Source organism: Castor canadensis, chromosome 19 (assembly GCF_047511655.1).
Source record: "Castor canadensis chromosome 19, mCasCan1.hap1v2, whole genome shotgun sequence".
Lineage (NCBI taxonomy): Eukaryota > Metazoa > Chordata > Mammalia > Rodentia > Castoridae > Castor > Castor canadensis.
The window spans coordinates 41,435,568-41,461,478 of NC_133404.1; the positions used below are offsets into that span (position 1 = coordinate 41,435,568).

Below are 25,911 nucleotides of genomic sequence, written 5' to 3' on the forward strand. Positions count from 1 at the left end.
ATTAGGCCTAGCAGGCAGCCTGGACACTGGGGGCACAGGCTGCTCGCCTCCCCACCTTGGGAACTCAACTCACAGGGGCCACAGTCAATGGCCACAGCCCTTCACATCCAGTTTGGAGCAGTTAATCCTCACAGCCCAGCCACAATGGCCCGTTTCTCCATACTTGTTCCTGGCTCTCATTGGCCCCAGCCTGGCCTCCCACCCCAAATCGGTTTCTCCTGGGCAGTGCTCAGAATGGGGGTGGGGTGGAAGTGGGGAGGCAAGACTGAGGCCAAGATAAAGAGAGTGAAGAGGGGGGCTCTGCCCTTGGAGCTGAGCACCCCTCCCCCTCAGGGAACACGAGTGGAGGCCCTTCCAGACTGAAGGGTATCCCCACCTGTGGGCGTGGGAAGGCTATTCTTCACCAAGGAACCCTGCTCTTTCCACAGCCATCCCGAAGACTTCTGGGACACCAGGCCGGGGCCCAGACTCAGAGACTGCCTCCAGACTCAGTCACGGAGTCCTGGTGCAGACGTTGTAATCAGAGGGACCTGGGTTCAAGTCTCACCTAGGTGTCACCTTTAAAAACACCCAGGGGGTGGGGGCAGGGGGGAGAAATGAACCAAGCCTTGTACGCACATATGAATAAAAAAAAAAAAACACCCATGCCCTTGCACAGGGTGTTATCGTCTCTGGGCCTCAGTTTCCCCACCTGTAAGAACCGGAATGCTACAGCCTTCCTCTCAGGGTTGCAAGGAGGTTAAATGACACAGGCAGAAAGCAGCACTCAGCACAGTCACTACTCAGCGCATGCATCCTGGGACAGGAGGGGACCTGGAGCACAGCCATCAGACACAGATGGGAGACAGGGTCTGGGTGCAGAGCAGCTCTTTGGGGCGCCCTGAGGACCTGTGCAATGGAGTTTTCTGGGATGAGGCCCCCCGGTCTCCAGAGTTGAGGCCTGAGACCCAGATCTCTCCCAGGGGGAGGCTGGGCCCCTGGCTCCCGGGCAGCCTGAGCCTTAGAGACTCCAGTCCCTGGTCCTCACTGCCTTCCAGGTCATGTGATCAGGGGGAGGGTGGCACCCTCAGAGCCTGGCCCTCTGGTTAGACCTAACAGTGGGGGGCTGTACCCCTCCCAAACCGTGGGGCAGGGGAGGGGCTGGGCCCAGATCAGCTGGAATCAAAGCCACCGCTCCTCTCCCCGGCATGCCGCACCCCTGCCGAGAGCCTCGCACCTCCTCCTTTGTCACAATGTTTTTCAATCCGGTGAAGCAAACTGTCCAATTAGAGCTGGGGCCTCCGGCCTCCATCTTTGCCGACATTTAATTAACACGCTCCTCTTGACAGCTGCTGACAAGTTCCAGAAACAGGTTGTAAAGGGTTTTTGTCTTTACCCAGCAAGGAAAATGAGGGGTGTTACACCAGGGAACATGAATAGGTTGCATTTCAGCTCCCTCCTTCCCTCCTTCCCCCCTCCCGGCTCTGCTGAGAGCCACCAAGTCCAGAGTGTGAGGGGGCGGGGAGGGCGGAGTCGAGGCAGGAGAGGCGAGCCCCCCCCCTCACCCCTTCTTCCCAGGAGCCTTTGCTCCACAAAAAAACTCTCCATTCTGCCTCTGGTTCTCCTGTCTGCACACTTTCCTCTCACCTCTTCTCTGCTAGCCCTGTCCAACCTCACCTGCCCATGGGTCTGGTCCATATGCTATACCTTTGCCATCCATCTGGTAAACTCCTATTCAGTCTCCAGAACCCTGCTCAGGTGGCCCTACTTTGGGAAGCCACATGGTCCAAGCACACCTCCCGGAGTTCAGGGTGGGCACTGTGTGTGAGCTCTGTGTCTCACTAGATTGTAAGCCCCTTTGAGGGCAGGAACCATGTGTTAGTTACTCTGCCCAGGGTGTTGCTGGATCAGGGAATCTAAACTTCTGAAACTCTTCCAGGATACAGGCTGGCTTGGCACAGGAAGGAGGGGGAAAGTCCTCAAAGGACCCACTTGCTTTCCCTCCCTCTCTGCCCCTCGCCCTGCTGGCATGCCCACAGCAGACCCTTGGGGAGGGCACAGCAGAGGTGGCAGCCTTCTCGAGGGCGAGTTTCCGGAGCAGAGCCTGCTGGGCCTTCTTCAGTGTGGGGAGGACTTCCCCGCAATGTGGGCGGCCTCTTGGAGGTGGGGCAGGAGGCCAGGTGTCTTGGGTCCATTTTTCCCTTCTATTGGCTCACTGGAGCACTCACACCCCGTCTATGAAGAACGTCAGCACATTTATTCTACGAGGCTGTTACCTCCATTGCACAGAGAGGCCTGGTGTCCCAGGGAGCAGAGGAGGTGCTGGCTGAGGGCCAGGCAGGGAGTGGAAGAGCCCAATAGGTGGTGGCTGGCCTTTAGATGGCCTCCTGGGAGGGTCAGGTCCACCCCAGGCCCCAGCCCCACTCAGCCCACTCCAGGCCTGCTGTTCCCAAGAAGGAGCCACCAAGATCCCAGGTGGGGTCTTCTGCAGCCGGGTCCTGGCTTGAGGCCCACTTTCTCTGAAGTTCCACCTTCTCCATTCTCAGGCGCCCTGGGTTAAAGGGGGTAGAGGTGCCCGGGGGCCAGGCCAGCAGACCATGCTTTCTCCTTGCTCCTGAGTCCCCAGAGAGATGAGCACTAACTCCTTAGAGCCCTGGGCAGACTGTGGAGCCTGCAGGGAGAGAGCCACGAGCAGCTGTCACTGTCCTCGTCCTGATGCAGCCGTGTGGACATCTTTCTCTTTTCTGGATAGGAGGGATTACTACCAGCAGCAAGGGATCGCAGCCTGACCCCAGCCCCCCACTGACAAACTGTGTGGCCACGTAGACTGAAACTGACTGATTCTTAACTTCCTTAGCTATTAAAAGGAGAGAAGAGCTGGGCGACTCGGTACACACATGCTACCCCAGCACTCGGGAGGCTGAGGTAGTTGGATCCTGAGTTCAAGGCCAGCCTGGGTTACATAGGGAGACCCCTGTCTCAAAAAAACAAAACAAAACAAAAACAAACAAAAAAAAAACCCAAACAAAAACTAATTACCCTACCTCGTGGAGACCTTCCAAGGGCTGGATACAGGAGCCCCAAGTTAGGGTTCACTGTGTTGCACAGAAGAGGAAGGGAGGGAACTAATCAATTAAATAGAGCCAGGCCTACCAGCTCCCCTTTATAGAGAGTGTGAGGCTCTGTCTTTAGGCCGAAGAGACTCAAGGTGACTGCAGCAGGCACAACCTCAAAGCCAAGTGTGCCCTCCCCACCCCGCAGGGCTCTTTCAGTCCAGGCCGCCCACCTTGCCTGGGAGGTGTGTGGGGGGGGCTCACACCCCCATTTCCTCATGCCTGCTTTTAAGCCCTCTGCAGGTGGCACCTGATTCTGAGATCTGGGCCCCCACTGGGAGAACCAGCCCACCATCCCCCTAGGACAAGGTTCACCTGCTTCTTACCAGCCCAGGAGATTAGGGTACTGAGGGTACCACAGGTGCCGGGGGCTTGAGGGTGGGGTCCTCAGGGAGGTGTACAGCACTGTTCTCTTCATCGATCTGCAGAGAGAGGAGGCAACTCCCAAGGTCCTTGTCCCAGGATGGCCGATGTCCCCAGGTGGAGCTAGAACAGCCTGGGGCTGGGAATGGTGGGTGGCGAGCGCCACCTTGTGGCTACCGTGCAGATCGCATGTCCCGGACAGCCCCTAATTCTGGGTGCTGGGGCATAGCAAGGACCCAATTAGCAAGGACCGGACCAGGTCTTTGCCCCACAGGGACACTGGTGAGCGAAACACACAGTGACATAAGAGCTGTAACTGAATGCTAGAGTCTTATCATTAGACTTGGGGGGGCTCTGGGAGGCTGTGCTGAACCTATTTTTTTTTTTTTTTGGTGGTATTGGGGTTTGAACTCAGGGCTTCACACTCATAAGGCAGGTGCTCTACCACTTGAGGCACTATGCCAGCCCTTTTTTGTATTGGGTATTTTCAAGATAGGGTCTCAAGATCTATTTGCCCTGACTGACCTCAAACCAAAATCCTTATAGCTGCCTCCTGAGAAGCTAGGATTACAGGTGTGAACCACCGGCACCTGGCCCAAACCCATTTTTTTGAAAGATGAGGAATGCCAGGAAAGAGGTGGCTGCAAACAGGTCCAAGGTGGGATGGGGATGTGAAGAGGAGGCTGGAAGAGGGTCTGGGAGGTGGAGTGGATCATAAAAACTGCCCCTCTGTGATCCTGGGGAACACCTGTCTCACCTCCCATCCTCTGGGAGGCCACCTCACCCTCAAGCCATCCAGGGGCCTCAGGACTGTGAAGTTCTTCTATTGATACAGGATTTTGTTACTGCTGAGGGCAAATAGCTAAGAGGTGTGAACTTGAAAAGAATTACAAGATCAAAACAGAACCAAGAAGAAAATTCTAAGTAAGGAAACCGATAACATTTCTGACGTATTTCATTAGTTTTAAACACATGTGCTTTGTAGTTATGGTGTCTCATATAGTTTACATTCTGACCTTAAAGATAGAATTGTGCTCAGAAAAAAGAAAGTGTATTAAGAATGTCATAGCACAGAGCAATTCTTATGTCAGAGAGGTAACGAGAAAAGCAGGGTGGATAATCTGAACTCAACTGTGTAAGAAAAATCTAGCCGGGTGCCAGTGACTCACGCCTGTAATCCTAGCTACTCAGGAGGCTGAGATAGGGAGGATTGAGGTTTGAGGACAGCCTGGGAAGATAGTGAGGGAGACTCGCCATCTCCAAAATAACCAGAGAAAAATGGAGTGGAGGTGTGGCTCAAGCATAGAGTGCCTGCTTTGCAAGCGTGAAGCCCTGAGTTCAAAGCCCAGTGCCCCCAAAAAACAAAAAAAAAAAGCACAGAGAGGAAAAAAAAGAACAAAAGCGAACATGTCAAAATTGAATTAGGGTGGTCAGTGGGTTTTTTTTTTTAATCTTATCCTTTTTTTTTAACTTTCTTGGCCATGCTGGAGATTGAACCCAGAGTGTTATAGCATATGCTATGCCCCCAGCCCCTTCCGAAGGGATTCTTTATATTTTTCTCAATGTCCAGGTTTTCTTTAATTAGCTTTATCATTTTATAATTAAAAAACAAATTTAAAGAGTTAATTTAAAAGACTTATTATTAACATGCCTGAAACCACATGAATTATATAAATTATATTTAAATTATGTATGGATTATGGTGGATATTAATTAAATTGCCCTGAAAACTTCCAGGATGGTTTTGAAAATACAGAACCAAATGAAAGGCAGTGAGCTCTCTCCTCCCAGGGGCCACAGACACAGGCTGGTCCTCACCCTTGCGAGGGGGCAGTGCAGGAGGCAAGAGGAGCCCCCTCCACGCCATCACTCTGGGCATATCCACGGAGCAGGAGGGACAGGAAAGTAGTAAGCAATGCAGGTGAGCACCTGAAATAATAGTTTGTGGGAGACAGGCCTATCTGAAGCCACAGAAGGCACAATGGTGGCGTGTTTTGGGGTTGTTCGTTTGTTTGTGTTTTGTTTTTTTTTGTTTTGGTGGGACTGAGGTTTGAACTCAGGACTTCATGCTTGCAAAGCAGGCTCTCTACCACTTGAGCCACACCTCTAGTCAGTTGTGCTCTGGTTATTTTGAAGATGTTGGGAGGTAGTCCTCTCAAACTATTTGCCTGGGCTAGCCTCGAACTGTGATCCTCCCAACCTCAGCTTCCCAAGTAGCAAGGATTACAGACATGAGCTACTGGGGCCTAGCTAAATTTTGTTGTGGCTTTTTTTTTTTTTTTTTGGGAGTACTGAGTTTGAACTCTGGGTGTTACGCTTGCTAGGCAGGCACTGTACCACTTGAGCCATCCCACCAGCCCTTTTTTGTGTGTGTTGAGTCTTGAAAACTATTTGCCCAGGCTGTCTTAGAACTGTGGTCCTCCTCATTTCTGCCTCCCGAGCTACTAGGATTACAGGCGTGAGCCACAGACATCAGGCTAAATCATGGCATGTTTTAGAGACACGGGGTTCTGCTACCTTGCGGCACTTTCAACTTCCTGAATGTCTCTCAGGTTGGGCTTCTGTACTGACACGCTTCTGGCTGCTGAAAGTGGTGGCGTGTGATAGAATTCAGTTTCTGTCCAGGATCACCTGGGAGCCTGTTCATCTGCAGAGTCGTGGGCCCTGCTGAATGTCACTCCCAGGCTGACACAAGGGAACTGAATTTTTACAAGGTCTCCAGGTGGTCCTTGTGGAGACGAGTTGGGCACTGAAGTTGGGTGCTTCACTGTGCCCCTTAACCCAGGCTAGATATTAGAATCACCTAAGAAGCTGTTTTATAAAAATTCCAGTGTCAGCTCAAGTGGTAGAGTGCCTGCTTAGCAAGCGTGAGGCCCCAAGGTCAAGCTCCAGTACCACCCAAAAAAAACCCAAAAACCTAAGATCAAAATTCCAATGTCAGTCCAGGCATGGTATTTCACTCCTATAATCCCAGCACTTGAGAGGCAGAGACGGGAAGACTGGTGAGTTTGAGGCCAGCCTGGGCTACATAGTGAGACCTTGTCTCAAGAGAGCAAAGCAAAACACAATTCTGATATCCAGGTCTTACACCAGACCAATTACATCCGAGCATCTGCACTGTAGCTTCTGGGTACTTTGAAATTTCCCCAGGTGACCCTAGCCTACAGGTAAGGTCCAAACGGCAGGTCTGATTCAGTGGTTCTTAGATATATTTTCTATAGAATCACCTGGAAGTTTATTTGGGGGAGGGGAATGAGAGACTTCTCATTTCTAACCAGCTCTAGATGATGTTGTGGGGGCGGGGTGTCCAGACCTCAAGAGTCACTGCTGGAATTCAGCTGGGTGAGGAGGCTCCAGCTGCAGACCTGACCGTAGGCTGCTTCTGCAGCCCCCAGAGAGGTATATGCATCCCCCTCCAAGCCCTGGGGTCCAGAGGGGAAAGGATGGGGGGGAATGAGGCTTCAGCCTGTAGGAGGCACAGCCTCCCACCCAGAGGAGCAGGGTGATGCTGTCTGCTTCCCCTGCCCAGAGGATCGTGGTGGGGAGGACAGGTGCAGCTGTCCTTGCGCAGGGGACAAGCTCTAGAACTCACCTCCCAGTAGACCGAGTCCTCAAAGCAGTTCTCATCTGCAGCTTGTCCCCAGAATGGCAATTTCAAAATGAGCCCTAAAGAAAGCTGGAAGTCAGCAGAGGCAAGAAACTCTCTCCACCCACCCCAGCACTCACCCTCAGGCCCACACTGGGATGTACACAGGTAAGGGGTGCCAGGGAGCTCCAGGCTCACCCCTGTGACATGCGCTTGGGTCCCCTCACTTGGCGAGCCCCACCAGGTCTCCACTGTCTCTGGCCGGGCCCGCTCTCACTCACCTACGATGGTGCCGCCCAACAGGGCCATGGCCAAGGTCAGGAGAAGGCCGAACACTTGGAACTTGCCCTGAGTCTTTGTGGTCCACTTCTCCTTTAAACCCTCAAAGTCAAAGTAATGGACAAGCCTGGCGTAGAGACAGGGGCAGGTCAGGGCCCCACAGACAGGCCAAGTAACCACCGCCTGCCACCCCACAGACACGCATGGGCACCACAGCTCTGGAAACCCTGGGCCTCACCCTTCCCAGCTACACAATGGGGACACCGGACAGGTCAGTATCCTGTGGAGGCACTGAAGCTGGGAGGGAGAGGCCCATGATGGTCCAGAGAGGGGAAGGAAGGGGAGAAAGACACAGTCTTGGACCAGCGGGAAGGCATATGGAGAAGGAAGGAGGGAGCCCCTTGCCCCCGCATCCCCTCTGCATTCACCCTGATTCTCCATATACTTCAGGGGTGGCATAGGACGCCGTCACAGCACCCACGATGGCACCTATGATGCCCGGGATACCATGCAGGTTGTGGATGCCACACGTGTCCTGGACGCGCAGTCGGGACTCCAGGAATGGCTGAGGGGGGCGGAGGTGGCACTGCTCAGACTGAGGCTGTTACTGGAACGTGGACAGGCCCTCAAAGACACCAGGGATAGGGGACGGGGCGGGGAGGGGAGTCTCCATGCCTCAGCCCCTCTCCCTCGGGACCCTCCTTGTGTCAGGATCACAGAGACCCCAGTGCCCGCTGCCCCGGGGGCCCTCACCGTCAGGTACATAAATCCCAGGGTGGAGAAGGTGCCACAGATGAAGCCCACGATGAGGGCCCCATAAGGCATAAGCATCATCTCCGCAGCAGTGCCCACGCCCACCCCTCCGGCGAGCGTGGCATTCTGGATGTGCACCTGGGCAGGATGGACAGGGCAGGCAGGAGCTCAGCCCTCGCGGTGTGAGGGTGGCACCTGGGAGCTGGGGACAGCTCGGAGTCCACCTGAGCAAGCCAGGACCATGCAGAGGGGCCTGGCCTTGGTCCAGGCTTAGTACAACTGTCCCCTGTGCCCTGTAAGCATGAGACCCACCCTGCCCAGCAGGCGTGGCCACTTTCTATGTCCACAAGGGATGTGTGCTGCCAGATGTGCTCCTGAGACCCACCAGCGCATCTGCTCGTTCCCTTTCTGTGCACCCATACACACCCAAGCACCACGGTCACTCTCAAAATGACAGCCTGTGCTGGACGTATGCTGCTGGCGGTGGGGAGCAGGCCTGTGGGTGGGCACTGTTTTCTTTCCCTGTCTGCTGCTACGGAAACTGAGATGCAGGAGGTTAAGCGACTTACGTGTGAGCACAGAGCAAGCAAGGGACAGAAAGATGCTCCACACAGGTCCATTCCACATCCCTCCCCATGTGCAAGTTTGGGTGTACCCTGGTTTGTTCCCTCTTGTGCCCAAGTGCTACCTCTGTGTCCTGTGCATCTGGGGACCCATGCAGGGGTCCCCTGACGGTGTCTCTGCACACATATACACACGTCAAGGCACTTGTGTCAGATGAGGCAGAGTTTGTGTCACTACTTCTGATTTTATAGAAAAATCTATCAACAGTCAAGAGGCTCAGCTGCTCCCCACTGACAGAGACAGCTGTCCCAGTGGTGTGACTGGAAGGGACACTGTGCAAGACCATGTCCCAGACTTCCACAGTGGAGTGGATTCCTTTGAGCATGGGGGAAGGGCCTGGGGCAGATTTAAGAACTTGGGGGGCTGTGTGGACATGGTGGTGCATGCCTGTAATCCCAGTACTCTAGAGGTGGAGATCAGGAGAATCAAGGTTCTAGGCCAACCTGGGCAAAAAGTTAGCAGGACCCCCATCTCAACCAACAAGCTGGGCATGGTGTGTGCCTGCAATCCCAGCTACATGGGCGGCACAGGAAGGAGAATCCTGGTCTGAGACTGGTCCCAATCAAAAGTACAAGACCCTATCTGAAAAGTGACTAAAGCACAAAGGGCTGGAGGTCCTGTGTTCAAAGCCTTAGTATTGAAAAAAAAGAACCAGAAGACTGGTGTCTAAGATCAGAGGATCAGAGGTGGCAGAGAGGATGTGACAGTCTGATGTGGTGCTCAGGGCTCAGGGGCTGTGGAGAAGAGAATGACAGGCAGGAAGAACCAGGTTGTCAGAGCAGCCCATATAGCAGAACTCAGAGGACCCGGGTGTAGTTCTGCCAAAACACAGCTGTCATTCAAACCCTAGTTCCCCCACAAATACACAAAAAGGTTAACCAGCTGTGTCTCCCCAGCCTCTGCTGCACCCAGCCTTCAAGATGACTGTGCTCAGCCGGCAGCTGTTGGCAGGGAATGGTGACCAGTGCCCGCACCTCCCCCCAGGCCCACTGCTCACCATGTTCAGCTTGCCCTTCTTGTGCAGAGCACTGGACACTGCCACCGAGGTAAGCACGCTGGCTGCCAAGGAGCAGTAGGTGTTAATGACAGCTCGGTGCTGAGTGTCCCCATGTTCGGACCCGGCTGAGTTGAAGCTGGGCCAGTACATCCACAGGAAGAGGGTCCCTGCATCAGAACACACGGGGCCAGGACACTCCAGAGCTCAGCTTCAGCTTCAGAGATGAGCAATGACCACGCGCTCTTGTGGTTCCCACCATTGAGTTTACTCATGGTAGGCCTTATCCCAGAATGCCTTGCTCACCTGCCCAACTCCCACCTGGGCCTCCAGGCCACTATAGCAAGTCTTCTATGACCCTGTAACTGGCTAAACACCCACAACCCACTCACAAAGCCCCACGTGGGAGAATCTTTTATCCTCTCTCACATGAACTGTGAGGGGCCCCTGGAGGGCAGGACTGGGTTCCAGGATAACGGGGCGGGCATGGTCCTTGTGTTCTCTGGAATGAAGAGACACAGTGGCCAGTTTGAGGCTTCCACTCTGTCTGCCTTAGGGTGTTCTAGGAAAAACACAGGATAAGCCACCAACTTCTTTCAGCCCCATGCAGGAGAGAAACAGACATTTGGGATCCTAGAAGTATTCACAAGCAACCTCCCTCCGCCCTTTCCCCAACAGGAACTGGTAGTCACCCACTGACCACATAGGGATTGGAGTGATCATGGCAGCCCTCAGCCATCATGGCAGCCCTCAGCCATCACAGTGGCCCACACTCATCATGGCGGATCTCACCAACCAGAGCAGCCCTCAGTCATCATGGAAGTGGTCAGCTCTCACCTATCATGGCAAAGAGGTCTGAGTGGTACACGGAACTCTGCCTCTGCTTGCTCTGTTCTAGGTTGCGTCGGTAGAGGATCCAGGTCACTGTGAGCCCAAAATAGGCGCCAAATATATGGATGGTCATGGAGCCCCCTGCATCCTTCACCTGGAGTGGAAGGAGCCTGTCAGGATCTAGAACCTTCTTCCCATCTCCCTCCCTTCCCATAGCCCTCCTCATCACCCTACACAGATACACAGCTGTCTGACTTCTGGGACTGCAGGACGGAGCCCAGGACCCTACAGACTAATCTCCTGGACACAGGGAGGTGGCAATCCCTGAATCAAACAAGAGTGCCTCACCCAGCAAATGGCATTGCTCCCAGATGGGGAAACTCTGGCTTGGAGAGGGACCTGCTCAGTCATTGGCTAGAAGAATCAGGACCCAGGGCATCCTCCATCTAGTCTGTCACCCACTGGTTTCCTTATTTTAACTCCTAAGAACTCCCCTTCCCTCTTGTGTCTCCTCTCCCCATATTTTGTTTTACACAACTACACCCCCCGCCCAGAACACCATTACCCACCCCCTGCATCCTGTCACACTCCTTGCTCTCCAGTCCCCCAGCCAACCTGGCAATCTGGGCTACCTACCCCATCCTGCACCGCGCCCCCCCCCCAGTGCTCTCATCTGTCCCTTCCTGCCCTACACCCCTCTGTGTCTCTCATTGGCTTCTGTAGGTCTCAAGACCTCATCAAGACCTCATTTACAAAGCGCGGGAGATCGTGGTGACTTAAGAGTCTTGTCGGAATTGAACTAGACAACCTGTGTGACACACCTGGCATGACATAGGTGCTTGGTGGTGTTAGCCCCTCCCTTGTCACCCTCTCTTTAGCCTCTTCTTCCTCCCTCACTCAGAGCCAAATTCAGAAGAACCCAATCGGACTCACTCCTTGAGTGCAGAGGGTGCTATGTTTGTGTCCCTCAGAGTCAGAAACTTAATCCCCAACGCAACAATGCTGAGGGGCCTTTCAGAGCTAGCTAGGTCAGGAAGCCTTTGCTCTTAGGAAAGGATTAATGTCCTTACTGCAGGAGTGGCTTCCTTATCTCCAATGTGGGTTTGCCTGGGCTGTGAAATGGGGGTGACACTTGCCCTGCTTCCAAGATAAGGATTAGGAGTTAACCCATGTCTGCCATTCAGAGCAGAGCCCAGTGGAGGACAAGCGCTCCTCGTGTGGCAGCACAGTTACTGTATTCTCCCTCGTGTCACGGACAGGCCAAAAGACCATCATGCCCTAGAAGACTCTGCAGCAGATTGGGATGGGGTTGCCTCTTAGCAAGGTGCTGGCAGAGGTGGGTCCCACTGTTGCCCCTACAGCCATCCTGACTTCCTTCTCTCCCGAGAAGGTCTGTCTCCAACACCTGTTTATTCAGCTCCTCTACTTTTCTTGTCATCTGTTTTCTTGTCAGGGCCAATTTGGACCCAGTACGGGGGCCACCAGACTGCCTCTTAATTTTGTGCCCTGCCTACTCTATTCTTGTCACCACAGCAAAATGACACTTCCATTACACGGGTCTAGCTGGGCCACTCCCCCGTTTAGGGCCATCCATAGCTCCCCACTGCCCTCACGACCAAGCTGGAGCTTCTTAGCACAGTCCCCAAGGATTGCCTTCACCCACTCTTTGTCCCCTCTAACCTCCCCTCCCAGCATAAACCCTCTCCAGCCACTGGAGACCCCTTGCCCTGGGTGTGACTTCGGCCTTTGTACACACCACCGTTGGATACCCTCACTCACTCCTTTGACTGGTTAGGTCCTGACCTCCAAAAGCCCCCCTGACCTGCCAGGCTGGTTTTGGCACCCTCTGCTGGGCTACCCAGCACTTGAGCTAGCTTGTTCACTGTCCACTTCCTGGGTCCCTCCTTGCGCTGTGAGCTCCCTGGGGTCTAAGTGTAAGGGGAACAATGACAGAGGTGGCTCCATTTTGGATGAGAGAGACACTTTAAAAGCACGAATGGGGACCAAGCTTGGCGTGACTGAGGGGCAGACAGCAGGCATGGCCAAAACATAGAGGACGGGGAGACAGCATCAGAGAGAATGGTTTATTCCAAGTGAAATTCAAAGCCAACTCTGAGTTCTCTCCCAGGCCTTATTAAGTGGGTTACTGGCCACTGGTGGAGATTGGCCTGATAGAGGGAAGGGAGAATGGAGCCTGGAGATGGACCAGGGGGAAGAGATAAGGTGGCTTGGACTGGCCCAGAGGCTGAGAAAATGGCAAAGTGAATGACTGGGTTAGGGTGGTCTAACCCCTCCCCTGGGGGGATGTGTTCCAGGCAGAGTCTAAATAAGGAAGAGGAGAAGGCGATACCCGCCTCCCCACAAAGGCATCAAGGAGCTTTCCGAGAGTCAGCAGTCTAAGGTCCCCCTTGTCTGGGCCATGGGACTGACCGACTCGAGAAGGAGGCATCCTTGCCATGGTTCATGTGAATGGCACAGCCTGTGCAGCTGTATATGGTCACCTCCTGGGATCCTTCCTGAGAGATCTGTCACCTGACCTTTTCTGGGCAGAACAACCTGGGGATGTGGGGTGTGTGCGTGTGTGTGTAAGAATAAGTATAGGAACATCCTACTCCTCCCAGCTGATGGACAATAAAGACGGAAAGACTCAGAATTTCCAAGAACACCTGATCTACCAGGTAGGCTCTCATATTTGCTGGGTAGATGGTACCACTGACCTTAGAGATGACAAAACTGAGGCTCAAGAAGTCAAGTGACTTGCCAGGCTGGTGTGTGTCCCCAGCCCTCTCTTTCGCTAGCCACCTGCTATCCCTGCCGGTGTCCCCTCCCCCTTCAGAGCCCCCGCTCACCTCCAGCAGGTTGAGGAGAATAAACTCATTGATTGCAAACAGGGTCACTTGGAAGAGGGTCATGATGAGCAACTGGATGGGGCTGACCTTGCCCAGAACTGCCCCAAAGGCCACGCAGACAGAGGCCACACAGAAGTCGGCCTTGATGAGGCTGTGGGAAGACAGGCCCGGGAGGGTTTGGGGTCTTGAATTTGGACTTTGGTTTTCAGTGGATTTGGGCTTGTACTTTAATCTCTTTAAGCCTCAGTTCTGCCATCTGCAGTAATGGGCGCATAACATTTAGGGCTACACATACAAAGCACCCAGCATAGCAGTGGGACATACAAGATGCCACCCCCTTCCCTTCTAGCCCCCTCCCCTAGCAGGCACAGCTGGTGCACAGGGTACCCAAGTGGCCTGGTGGCTGTTGGTGACATACCCTATATTTGGGGCCCCTCTATCTTCTCTCTCTCTTTCCCCTCCCTCCTCCTTCTTCTCCCACTTCTTCTGTACATTTTTTTTTTTTTTTGGTGGTACTGGGAATTTGAACTTAAGGTTTCATACTTGCTAGGCAGGCACTCTACTACTTGAGCCACTCCACTAGCCCTGTATTGGGGTTTGAATCCGGGGCCTCACGTTTGCAAGGCAGGCATTCTACCACTTGAGTCACATCCCAAGCCCTTTTTTGCTTTAATTATTTTTCTGGCAGGGACTCCAGTTTTTGCCAAGGATCAGCTTTAGACCAAACTCCTTCTATCTCTGGCCTCCCACAAAACCGGATCATAGGCGTGTGCCACCAACTGCTCCTACCCTCTACCTCCTACCTGCCCTTCCAGAACCTGCTCTCACTGCCTTCTCTTTCAGGAAGCCCTCCCCAGTTCCTCCAATCAGATGTGGTCTCTCCTACAGCGCCTCAGCACTCCATCCGCACACACCTGTCCCACTGCATCAGGGCCTGGCTGGGGTTTGAGCTATTGGGTCTTTCCCTTCATCTTACTGGCACAAGAGGATAGTGTCCAGGGAAGAGAGAAAAACAGGACTTGGGGTGGGACTGGGCAGAAGGGTGGGACAGGAAGGGCCACTGTGACAATGAGGCAAAGGGGAGGTACCCAGTCCCCCTTGGGTCTGGATCTGCAAGCCCAGCCAGCCCAGCAGAGAGTTGATGGAGAGGCAGACGGCCAGGTGGGTGTGTGTGACCAAGGCAGATCCACTGACCACTTGGCCTGACCAGGACTCCTCCTTGTCCCCTGCCAGCAGCAGAGAGAGTTGTTAATGATTTACTGATTCCAGCACACATTTATCTAGTCAACTATTTTTCCTATTTCTCTAATTCATGGATTCATTAACTGGCTTGGCCCTAATCTCCACACCCACACCTGTCTCACAACTGTATCCAAAGCCAGTGCCCTGGGGGGGAAGAGGGTACAGTGGAGGAAGAGGCACCTCCTCTCGGCTGGACTCCCCATTTCTGTGTTCCCTGCATCAGGCTCTGCCACGTGGATCCCAGGGGCCGGGTAACTGTGATGTGCCAGGGTGGGGGGGCCTGGGCCTCTCCACCCCTGGAGAGAAGTCTGGCCTCAAATGCCTGCGGTCTCCATCCTAGTGAGAGAGGAGGGACCTTTCCATAGGCCCCGCCCTCCCTCCAGGCCCCGCCCCCTTGTCCCGCCCAGTCCGCCCCCCCAACCCTGCACTCACCTCTCCACGCCCAGGAAGATGTAGCCGTTTTGCCGGGACTGCAACCAGCCCTGGATGAGGAGCGCCCACTGGATGCCGAAGGCCGCCAGCAGGAAGTTGAAGCCCACAGCGCTGAACCCATAGCGTTGTAGGAAGGTCATGAGGAAGCCGAAGCCCACGAACACCATCACGTGCACGTCCTGGAAGCCTGCGGGGACAGCGCGTCAGGGATCTGGGGAAGGCCCCTCATGGCCCTGGACAGCCCCCTCTGTCTTTACTGCCACTGTCTGGGCAGGGGGCAGAACTCCAAGCCCTGAATTCTTGTCCCCTCATTTCTGCATCCTGTCACTACCCCCATCTTGTCACAAGGGCCTCTAGAGGAGGCTGAGCCAGGGGTCCTGCCGAGAGATGGCCTCCCAACTTATACCACCAGGTCATAGAGGCAGGAGATGCCCTGGGGCTCCCTTAGGGAGATGACAGGTTCCTGACACCGTCCTCCAGCCCACAGGCGTGGGCAGCTGGGCAACTGAATTTGAGGCCAGACGATGACTCCCGTCCCTCTCCACCACAACCCTTTTCCGCAGGGGTGGAGAATCAGCGCTCGTGAAGTTTTCACAGGGGAGATGTAAGGGTGGTGCTAAATTCAAGCGCCCTACAGACCACTCATTTTTAGTTGCAAGGGAAGAAAAACACAGCAGTAATTACACAGTGAGAACTAAGTCTACATCTTGACTGGGTGGTCAAAATTAACCACCCAGTGAGGGACAGATGTCACGCCCTGATATCCAAGTGTGGTGTCACCTAATTTCACCTGAATGGGACTCTAGCTGAGACTGCATAATCCAGTCTAATCACCAGAAAACATCAGACAAACAACGTAAGTAATCTGTTCTTGAAACAGGTTGAGAACTACTCATGACATAAAGACAAAGAAAGGGTCTTTGCAATGTTCCAGATTAAAAGACGTGCCAACTAAATTCAATACCTAACTCTACACCAGGTTCTGTATTGGGCCAGAGGAGGAGAGAAAGAGGTCATTACCGGGTCAATTGAGAAAATGAAATATTGACAGTGGATGGATGGACCCAGCTGTGGAGTCCCCCTCCAGGGTCTTTCCTGCAGAGCACCCTCGTTCCCACAGAATGGCCAAGCACCTTCTCTTCCTACCGATCTTAGCCAGAGAGCCTTCCTGCTCCAACAGTTTAAAGCTGGCTGTCCCTCATGCTGCACTCCCTGTCACACTTCTTATTACAAATTGCAGTTCTATGCCTACTTGATTGTCTAGTCCATGAGACTAACAAACTGCAAGGTGGGGCCGTGCCTGCGTGAGTAGCCAGGGGTGACTACAGCACCCAGCTGTTCAGGAGCCCTGGGGGCCATTTTACAGTCAGGTGGGTCTGCAGTCCTTCTCCACCCACAGGCTGACAGGTCCTGGTGCCCACGGCAGCCTGGCCACTGCAACCTTGACCTTGCCTGCCCCATCTGTCCTCACCCATCTCCCCTCCAACTTCCCTGAGACCCAGATCATGGCCATAGACCCCTTGGCTGACCGCCACATGGAGGAGGTGTAGGGTGCCTGGCACACTGAAGGGTAGGGGCACAGCTGGTGCAGGAGAACAGAGGTTCCCCTACCCTCGCCAGGATGGTGCTTTGAGCGTCTCTGGGAATTTAGCTCTGTGCCGAGTTAGAGGAACAGCACATCTCAGGTTGAACGTATCGTTGTGTTTCATAGCTTACCACATTTCCAACTGTTGTGGAGGAAGTAGAGCTTACGTATACAAAGCACCATAAAAGGTGTTCCGGTTTTTCTGGGGAGAACTGTGGGTGACAGACTGGAAGAGAGCTGTGAAGGAGAGGGAGGTGACACCGGATATCAGGTCCAGAAGCAGGGAATGGAGCTGAATGGCAGGATGGCAGGAGGGCAGTGGGAGGGAAGAGGATGCAGGGTGGGAGAGAGGTGCTGAGTCCCATCCAGGCTATGGGTACGGGGTGGGGGCTGAGGGTGCCTGGCAGTGGGGAAGAACAGTGTCTGGCTGTGGGGGTAGGAGCTGCGGTCAGAGGCTGGCAGGCCAGCAAAGAGAGCTGAGTTGGAATGTGGCACTGTAGACAGGACAGACACGAGCTGAGCATGGCTAGGCCTTGAAGCTAGCAGACACGGCGGGGAAGGTGGGAGGAACCCCTGGGACACACAATCTCATGGAGGTGAGGGCCTTTCAAGGAGGGGTGCTGCTGTGGACTGGGGCAGAGCTAAAAGGCCCTGAGGGAAGGAACACAGAGGGGGACTGCCGTTGGTCTCCCTGTAGCCTGAGAACAGGTGCACAATGTCCTCACCTTCTTGTCCTTCCTCCCACTGTCCCCAGTTCTCTGTCCCTCTTCCTGTTCCCTTGGGTGCCCTGCCTCTCTTTGTCCCTCTCTGGAGGTGTCCCTGTTTCCCTTCCTTCCCTGATATATAGACACCAGCTTCCCACTCCTCTGGCACCTTCTTTTCTCTTTCTCTTCACAACTGGTCCTAATTTTAGCACTGAAAGGTATCTGTTTATTAATTTATGTGTCAAGGTTTGGTGCTACCTACAATGATTTAAACAGTAATGATGCGGAGGTCCAAACTGTATGACTTCAACCAAGGCTACGACCTACTGATTTAATGAGGCACCCGGCCCCAATCAAAGTCCTGTTGGGGGCACAGCTGGCGTCCTGTTAGGAGATCTGCCACCAGGGGGCAGTAGCGCGCAGCAGTTCTCACTCCCTTCCCTACCCCCAGTCACCCCTACTCCTCACCACCCAAGCTAACTTCCCCCCATAGATGAGACCCCAGAAAACTGGTTAAGCCTCCCAAATTGGAGGACAGTTTCCAACACAGATGGGCCACGGATGGGCTACATTAAGGAAGGGGCCAGCCCAGCCTAACTGTTTTTTGTCACAGGTGACTCTAGAAATCAAGTGGGCTGTACACTAGGAGGGCGTGGCTTTGTTCATGCCTGTGCCTCTGACCCGCTGAGAATGTAGGGCTAATCTTTATTTCCCCTTAATCACCTTGTCCTCCACTGGAAACTGGACACAGGAGGCACACGGCACTTTGAAACTGGGACAAGCACAAAGGAATTTAAAAGCTGTGAGTGTTCAAGCTAGCCTTCAGGGAGACATGTCCTGGCCAGGTCTCTAGTGGGATGCAGAACCTCCATTTAAACGCCATCAGCAGAGTCTCGCTCCCTCCTGGGGAAGCTCGATGCCAGCATGTACTGTGCTCTTACTTCACGCGTGTGGTAAGGCACCCTCTGTCTTGAATCTTCTTAAGGTCTGCACTTATATCCTAGTCCCACTTCACAGATGGTCAGACTGAGGCTGTGAGGTTAGGTCGTGGGATCACTCCGTCTAGTGACACATCCCGATCTGTTTCATTTCAAAGTCAAATCCCCAGGCTACATCAACCTGTGCTCAGAGGAAGCTCGTCCTTATTCAGTGGAACTGAGTCTGAGATGCAGGTCCCCAGAGCACCAGGCAAACCTGGCTGCATGAGACAAGCCTGCAGGTATTGGAGACCAGGGCAACCTCTGTCCTGGATCCTTTCCTGAGCTGTGTTCTGTTCCTCCTTCCCAGAAAGCTTCTGGAGCCAGGCCTTGGTGGCTGTCCTTCGGTCAACCCCCCCCTGTAGCCACTGCCCTTGGTCACTGAGGCCCACAAGGGAGTCCAGCAAGCAACACTGCACCTCTAGCCTCCGAGGGTACCGCCAGGGCAGATCCCCAGCTAGTTCTGGTTCTGCCACCTGCCAAGGGGCCCTGGCCTGAGGAGCTGTCCTCAGGTCCTCCTGATCTCTGGCCTCTGCCATCTGGAAACTGGAAACGGCCAGGAGCCAAGAACCAGGAGGTACCACCAGGGCCTGGGTATTACCTAGTACCCTAGGAAGGCTTGGAGACCCACCTGGGCCAGGAAGCCTGGTGCCCTCTTGTACCTAACCACAGCCTCAGTGACCTGGGAGTTGAAGAGTGGGCTGGGAAAAGGGGAGAGGGGAAGGGGGACACTCCACTCGGGTGGGAGAGTGTTCCAGGCCTCTGGGCTCAGACCCAGGGCTGCTACAGTGGTTCCTGGTTTCCTTGCTGAGGGACCCAGTCAAGATGCAAGACACCTCTCCTATTGGATCTTCATCACCTCACCTGAAAAATGCAGAGACTGATAGTGCCTCTGCATGGAGTAATAGCATTCACAGGAGGGGCTGCAGCTCCAGTACTTCCTGTCCTCGCCAAGGAGAACTTAGGCCAAGGTTCCCGCCAGATACCCTCTCCTCTGCCACTTCTGCTCCCAGGGTCAAGAGCTCCCCCACCTCACAGGGAACTCAGGGCCTCCCTTGAAATCTGGGGCTCTCTCTGTCCTCAGCACCCTTCTCCACCTTCTCACAACTCCTGCTAGTAGGGCCACATTGAGTCACTCACCACCCCGCCCAGCGCCCTGCTTGCTGGACCCCTCCGCTGCCCTGCTTCTCCCTGCTCTCCTACTCAGTGGAGAGCAACAGGGCACTTTTCCCCACTGGCCCTGGGTGTTGGGGTACAGTTCCCTTTTCCCAACAAGTCTGGGAGTCCTTGGGAGCCAGAGACCTAGAATATTCAAACTGTTTGTCCAGAGTGACCCGAGCCCTCGTTTGTCGGGACAGACATGGTTCACATCTGGGTTCTCTCATGTCTCTACTAACATCTTTCCCATTTTGCTCAGAAGTGTCCGCCTTTGGATGATACAGTACATATGGTCACCCTACAGATGAAGCCTGTGCAGTGACCAAGCAAAGGTGAAGCATGGAGGGAGGGGAATAGCAGCTAGGGAGATGTGAAGACCACAACCCCAATTTGACGGGGGGCGGGGGAGGGGAGGAGGTTCTGCAGCTCCCATTGCATGGTGTTAAGCACCCCCCGACCCCCTGCATTGCTTGGACGCATCAAAAACCAATGAATGCCCAGACAGAGAGGTCTTGTCCTTCACGCTTTCTGGGGGAGCTGAGAGGTAAGCCAGAACCGGAGGGATGAAGAGAAACAGGCGAAGGAAGGCCTCGAGCTTGCCTGCCTCCCTGTTTGCCTGCTTAGGCCCCCACCAAGGAGAGGGAAAGTGAGCAATGTGGACTTAGGCTGTGAGGACTTGCACCCTAAATTCCCAAAACACAGCTGTTGGGATCTACTTGAAGCCATGGCCCTGGGTCTGCTGTCTCGCCAGCAGGGGGCACGCCCCTCTCCACTCACCTCCTCTCCTGTAGGCATCATGAATTCATAAATACAGGCTGTGATCGCCCTAAGTGAATACAGGTGGCTGCCACGGAACCAACGCAGTCTTCTTTTATGCAGGCTGCCTTTCTAAACATATGTGTGAGGTTGTTTTAGGACCAGATGTAAAGAATGGCCTGTTGCTGAGTACAGCCAGGGAGAGAATGAATTGCTGTAGGGGACAACTGGGGATGAACTTCAGTGTCTCTTCCAAAATTAATGGTCACTGGCCGTGTGAGCACCAGCACTTAGAGGAGGAATCGCCATTGGCTGCTGGGAGATGGAGTGGAAGTTCAGAAAGCCCTGGACATGGAAAGAGTCCTGGGCTGGGAGACTCAAGTGACCTTGGGCCAGTCCTTCCAGCTCCCAGAAGCCCAAAACCCAAAGGCATCTGTGTTTCACGATGTAGTGTGGTGGATCCGTTAGACAGTGAGGACCGGATGTCCAGCACTGGGTTAGAACTCTACACCCTCTGTCATACCAGCCTCACCCCACCCCTGTGAGGCAGGTCCTATTATTCTCCCTATTCCGGGAGAGGAACTTGAGGTTGCGCCTGCCTAGGACAATCCAACTGGGTAGCGGCAAAGCCATGATAGAAGATAGGTCTGTCACTCCAGGGCCACACTTTTAACTACAGCACCACAGATACCAGAAAATTCAGGGGGTGTGCTGGGTGGCCCTCTCCAAGCCCAAAGAAGGTAGGTGTCAGCACTTCCTGCCCCAACCTCCACCACCAGTCCCACACTTGTCCCCGAAGCGGGACCGCAGGCTATCCAGCCATTCCTATGGCCCTTGACATCTACCTAGTCCCTTATTTGGAGTGGACGGGCACAGAATGACATGGGAGCCATGTCACCCTCTGGTCGGGGATGGAGGTGGGACTCTGGGCTTTGAAGACACCAAGTAGTGCTTGCTGGCAGGGAAGGTGACTGGGTGGTTAAAACAAACAAACTCATCCAGGTGAGTATGCCTTCCTAGTCCTTCACGGCGGGAAAAGGTGTGTGTGCCCACCTGACCATTTCTGCAGCGTGCTCCTCGAGGGTGGGCGAGTGTCCTGGTGGGCAGCTGCCCTGGGGTCAAGAGCGGGGACTGGGGTACATCACCCCCCCCACACACACACACACTTGGCCTCCGGGTCCCCCTTTGTGGGCGAGCGGCGGGTGCAACCGGTGGGCGCCCAGCCAGGTGGGGCCGGCCTGCAGGTGCGCCAGGTGAGCCTGCGGACAGACGGACGGCGGACAGACAGACGGGCTGGCGGGCGGGAGGGCGGCGGGACTTACTCGGGTAGCGGTAGTAGAATTCGTTCTCCAGGTCGCTGGAGATGTTCCTGATCTTCTTCTCGGTCCTCCAGTGGGCATCGGCCTCCGCGTCGTAGCGCACGAACACGCCGAAGAGGACCACGGTGAGCACCTGCAGGAGCAGGCAGGCGAGCGGCAGTCGCCAGCGGAGGTTGGTGTTCCAGGCCATGCTGCGGGTGCCACCGGTTCGGCCGGCCCGAGCCGCCGAGGTTATAGGACCCGGGCCGGGGGCGGGGCGCGGTGACCGCTGGGGACCCGGCGCCACCCACGAGCTCCGCGCGCCCGCCCCGCCCGCCCCGGGCCCGTTGGGCCTGGATTGCCGCACCCCCCCCCCCCGCCCTCTCGCCCAGCCAGGGCTCCACCCGGGCCAAAACTGTCCCCGCGTTGGGCCGGGGACCCCAGCCCTCGGAGCAGGGGCCCCCAAGGACAGTGGGCAAGGATTAGGACGCCCCAACTTCGGTGGATCTCACTGATGCCAGGTGAACAGGGAAAGAAAGAGGGGAATTTGGCCTCCCGCTGAGATGAGGCCGAACGAATTCCCAGAGAGAATCTTTTTTTGGAGGTACTGGGGTTTGAACGCAAGGCCTTGTGCTTGTTAGGCAGGTGCTCTACTGCTGGAGCCATGCCCCAGCCCACTTCTCCCTGTCCTCCTCCCTTCCCCTTTCTTTCTCCTTCTCCTTCCTCCTCCTCCTCTTCTTCCTCCTCCTCCTTCTACCTTCCCCTTCTCCTTTCCTCCTTTCTCCTTCCTCCTCCTCTTTCTTCTTCTCTTCCTCCTCCTTTCTTTCTCCTTCTCCTTCCTCCTCCTCCTCCTCTTCCTCCTCCTCCTTCTCCCTTCCCCTTCTCCTTTCCTCCTTTCTCCTTCCTCCTCCTCTTTCTTCTTCTCTTCCTCCTCCTTTCTTTCTCCTTCTCCTTCCTCCTCCTCCTCTTCTTCCTCCTCCTCCTTCTCCCTTCCCCTTCTCCTTTCCTCCTTTCTCCTTCCTCCTCCTCTTTCTTCTTCTCTTCCTTTCTTTCTCTTTCTCCCCCTCTTCTTTCTCTTCCTCCTTTCCCTTCCCCTTTCTCCTCTCCCCTTTTCTTTCTCCTTCCTCCTCCTCTTCCTCCCCCTCCTCCCCCTTTCTCATTCCTCCTTCTTCCCCTTTCTTTCTCCTTCTTCCTCCTCCTTTCTTTTTCCTCTTCCTACTTCTCCTCCCCCCTTCCCCTTTCTCCTCCTCCTCCCTTCTCTTCCTCTCCTTTCCCCTCCTCCTCTCTTCTCTTCCTCCCTTTTCTCCTCCTCCTCCTCTTCCTTTCTCCCTCCTCTTTCTTTTCTTCCTTCTCTTCATCATCATCGTCTTTTTTTTCAGATTACAAAATTTGGCTGGGGGCATGGCTCAAGTGGTAGAGTACCTGCCTCACAAGTACAAGGCCACAAGTTCAAACCCAAGTACTAGCAAAACCAAAACTAGATCACAAATTTATCCAGGATGCATGAATAAAAACTATGGAAAGTGTGTGAAACTGTCCCAGATGGGAGAAACTGAAAGTCAGGACAATTCCATGTCATGTGGTGCCTGGACTGGATCCTGGAACCCAAAGCAGACGTTAACTGAGGTCTGAGACCCAAATCAAGTTTGAAACATAGCTAACGGTGAGGTAGTCTTGTTGGGTTCTTAGTTGGGACGAGTGCACCATGGTTATGTAAGCTGTTACCATCAGCGACAGTGGGTGAAGGGTGTCGGGGAACATTCTGTACCGTCTTTGCAACTTTTCTGTAAATCTAAAATTATTTCAAAATGACAAGGATCTGAAGAACAAAATCTAGAGAGGATGGTAAGAACAGTTACCAGGTCATTAATCTACAATCAGGAAATTATCTTTTGGTCAATATGTATGATAGTCACACAAAGTAACTGTAAACTTAGGTTAAATCTGTACTTAGTCTAAATTTTATCAAAATAAATTTGATTTCCTAACTTAAACGGTAGAGATTTTGGAAGACAGAAAAAAAGAAGTAAGTAAAAACCACTTATAACCCCACTACCCAGAAACTACACTGATTTTTGGTGTAAATATGCTCTTTTTAGTTTGTTAGCCAGGGACACAAACATAGAGGAAGGACCTGGGAGAGTGGTTCAAGTGGTAAAGCACCTGCCTAGCAAGCCTGAGGCCCTGAGTTCAAATCCCAGTACCACCAAAAAAAAAGTGGTACACACTATAATGTTGATTTTATGAGCATCTTCCCATATTTCACACATTTTTAATAGCAGAATAATACTGTGCTTTATCTAGCCAATCTAGAGTTAGAGAAGGCAGATTTTATTGGTATTATAAACACTTTTGTCATGAGCACCCATGTATATCACTGTATGTGTGCCCATAAATTCCTAAAGGTAACATCGTTTAGATATACATGTCAGCAGATTTCCACCCAGAAAAATTCTCCCACTCTGTGAGCCAGAATCAAGTGATCTTTCTCACATATCCTCACCAATGTTGGGTTTAAAAAAGACTTTGCCAGCCAGGCTCTGGTGGTTCATGCCTGTAATTCTAGCAACTTGGGAGGCTGAGATCAGGAGGACCAAGGTTGGAGGTCAGCCTGGACAAATAGCTCTTGAGACTCCCATCTCTAAAATAACCAGAGCAAATTGGACTAGAAGTGTGGCTCAAGTGGTTAGAGTGTCTGCTTTGCAAGCATGAGGCTCTGAGTTCAAACCCCAGTCCCATGAAAAATAAAAATAACATTTTTGCCAACTGGAATCCTAGGCTTGCAAAAGCCATTATATAATGACTGAGGTTTAGCACCCGTTGGAACTTGAGTGGCTCTACTGTACCAGCATTGGGCCACCAAATGTCCCATTCCCTTGGCATGAAGCCATCCTGCTTTAAGGCCCAGCCAGACATACACCACAGGACCATTATTAAGTGCCTGCTGTGGATAGACTCTGCCTTTAAATTCTCAACGTTTACAGGGTGGGTATTATAGTCTCATCCTGCAGATGAAAACCTGAGTTTCAGATTGGCTAAGAACCTGGCTAGAGAACCAAACCCTGGGCTGACTCACTTAAAGACTATTGTTTCTCTTCTTACCACGTGGCGTGTCTCCCTGGCCAGAGCCAGAAGGTTTGATTTCAGGTGACCACATTCTCACTGGGGACAGATATTAAGCACAGGACAATGGAAGTGGAGGGCAGGGAGTTGAGGGTGGGGGCAGGGGAGGCTGCTGAGTGCAGACCTGTCAGTTGGCCTCGGGGTTCCACAGAGGAACAGGGCAGTTGTGGGGGAGGGGAGCAGCAGGTGGCACAGTTCCTGGGAGCTGGACTTGGAGGGTGCAGATGGGGGGCTTGCTCATCAGGCTGGCCATCTTTTCTTCCTTTTTTTTCTTTTTTTGCGGTACGGGGGTTTGAACTCAGGGCCTACACCTTGAGCCACTCCACCAGCCCTTTTTTTTTTGTGATGGGTTTTTTTCTCAAAATAGAGTCTCATGAAGTGTTTGCCCAGGGCTGGTTTCAAACCTTGATCCTCCTGATCTCTGCCTCCTGAGTAGCTAGGATTACAGGTGTGAGCCACTGAGCCTGGCTAGGGTGGCCATCTTAAGGGCAGGGAAACAGTGATGTCATGTTCATCTTAAGAAGTGTTCTCTGTGCGTACAATGGCTCGTACCTGTAGTCCTAACTACTCAGGAGGAGGATTAAGGTTCAAGTCCAGCCTGAGCAAAATGTTTACAAGATCCCATCTCAACCAATAGCTAGGTATGGTGGCGTACACCTGTCAGCTATTCGAGAAGCACAAATAGGAGGATGGCAATCCAGGCCAGCCTGGGCAAGGACACAACTACCTGAAAAATGAGATGGCTTTGTCTTGAGTCACATTTCTAGGCCCCTCGACCCATATCGGTTACCGTGAACTAACATTCAAAAACAAGTCCTGTCATTAACTTGTGAATGACAAATACAGATGTGCTGCATTAATTTTGTAACACCAAACACATTCATTTATTTAATATGTCAACATACCATGGTGGCTAAACCTTATGGCATTTCTTTTTTTTTTTTTTTCCTTATTTTTTTGCTACACTGAGGATTAAACCCAGAGTTTCATGCATGGGTGGTGTGCGCTCTACCCCTGGACTCCACTCCGGCCATCTTTCCTTTTTTATTCCAGGAAGAAGCTATGTCTTTCTTGACCTTAGTGAGCCTCTACAGTCACCAGCCAAGGAATGACTCCAAGGAGCCTCTTCCAGTCCAGAATCTGTGTGGCGTGACCAGTGGTCATCAGGTCTAGGCAGCCCTGGGAGGACAGAGGGAAAATTAGACACTAGAAGTCCCCTCTTCCCATGAGCTTCTCAGGCACCTGTGTGTCCCTGGGCAAGGTGT

The 25,911-nt window shown here is 53.5% G+C and overlaps 1 protein-coding gene across 2 annotated transcripts; it reads right to left on the reverse strand.

Moving 5' to 3' along the window:
• Positions 1-2,213: 2,213 nt before the first annotated feature.
• On the reverse strand, positions 2,214-21,766 carry Rhcg (Rh family C glycoprotein). 2 transcript variants are annotated; one of them, XM_074061556.1, is made up of 11 exons: positions 21,548-21,766; positions 15,046-15,232; positions 13,372-13,522; positions 10,529-10,676; positions 9,695-9,861; positions 8,074-8,211; positions 7,749-7,885; positions 7,323-7,447; positions 7,048-7,121; positions 3,419-3,514; positions 2,214-2,650 (listed from the first exon to the last, which is right to left on the reverse strand). In XM_074061556.1, the coding sequence occupies exons 1-10, from the start codon at positions 21,732-21,734 to the stop codon at positions 3,431-3,433; spliced, it is 1,398 nt and encodes a 465-aa protein (XP_073917657.1). In that variant the 5' UTR covers positions 21,735-21,766; the 3' UTR covers positions 2,214-2,650; positions 3,419-3,430. The 2 variants fall into 2 exon arrangements, with proteins under 2 accessions (XP_073917657.1, XP_073917658.1); XM_074061557.1 differs by having other exon boundaries at positions 3,408-3,514.
• Between the last annotated feature and the right edge of the window lie 4,145 nt (positions 21,767-25,911).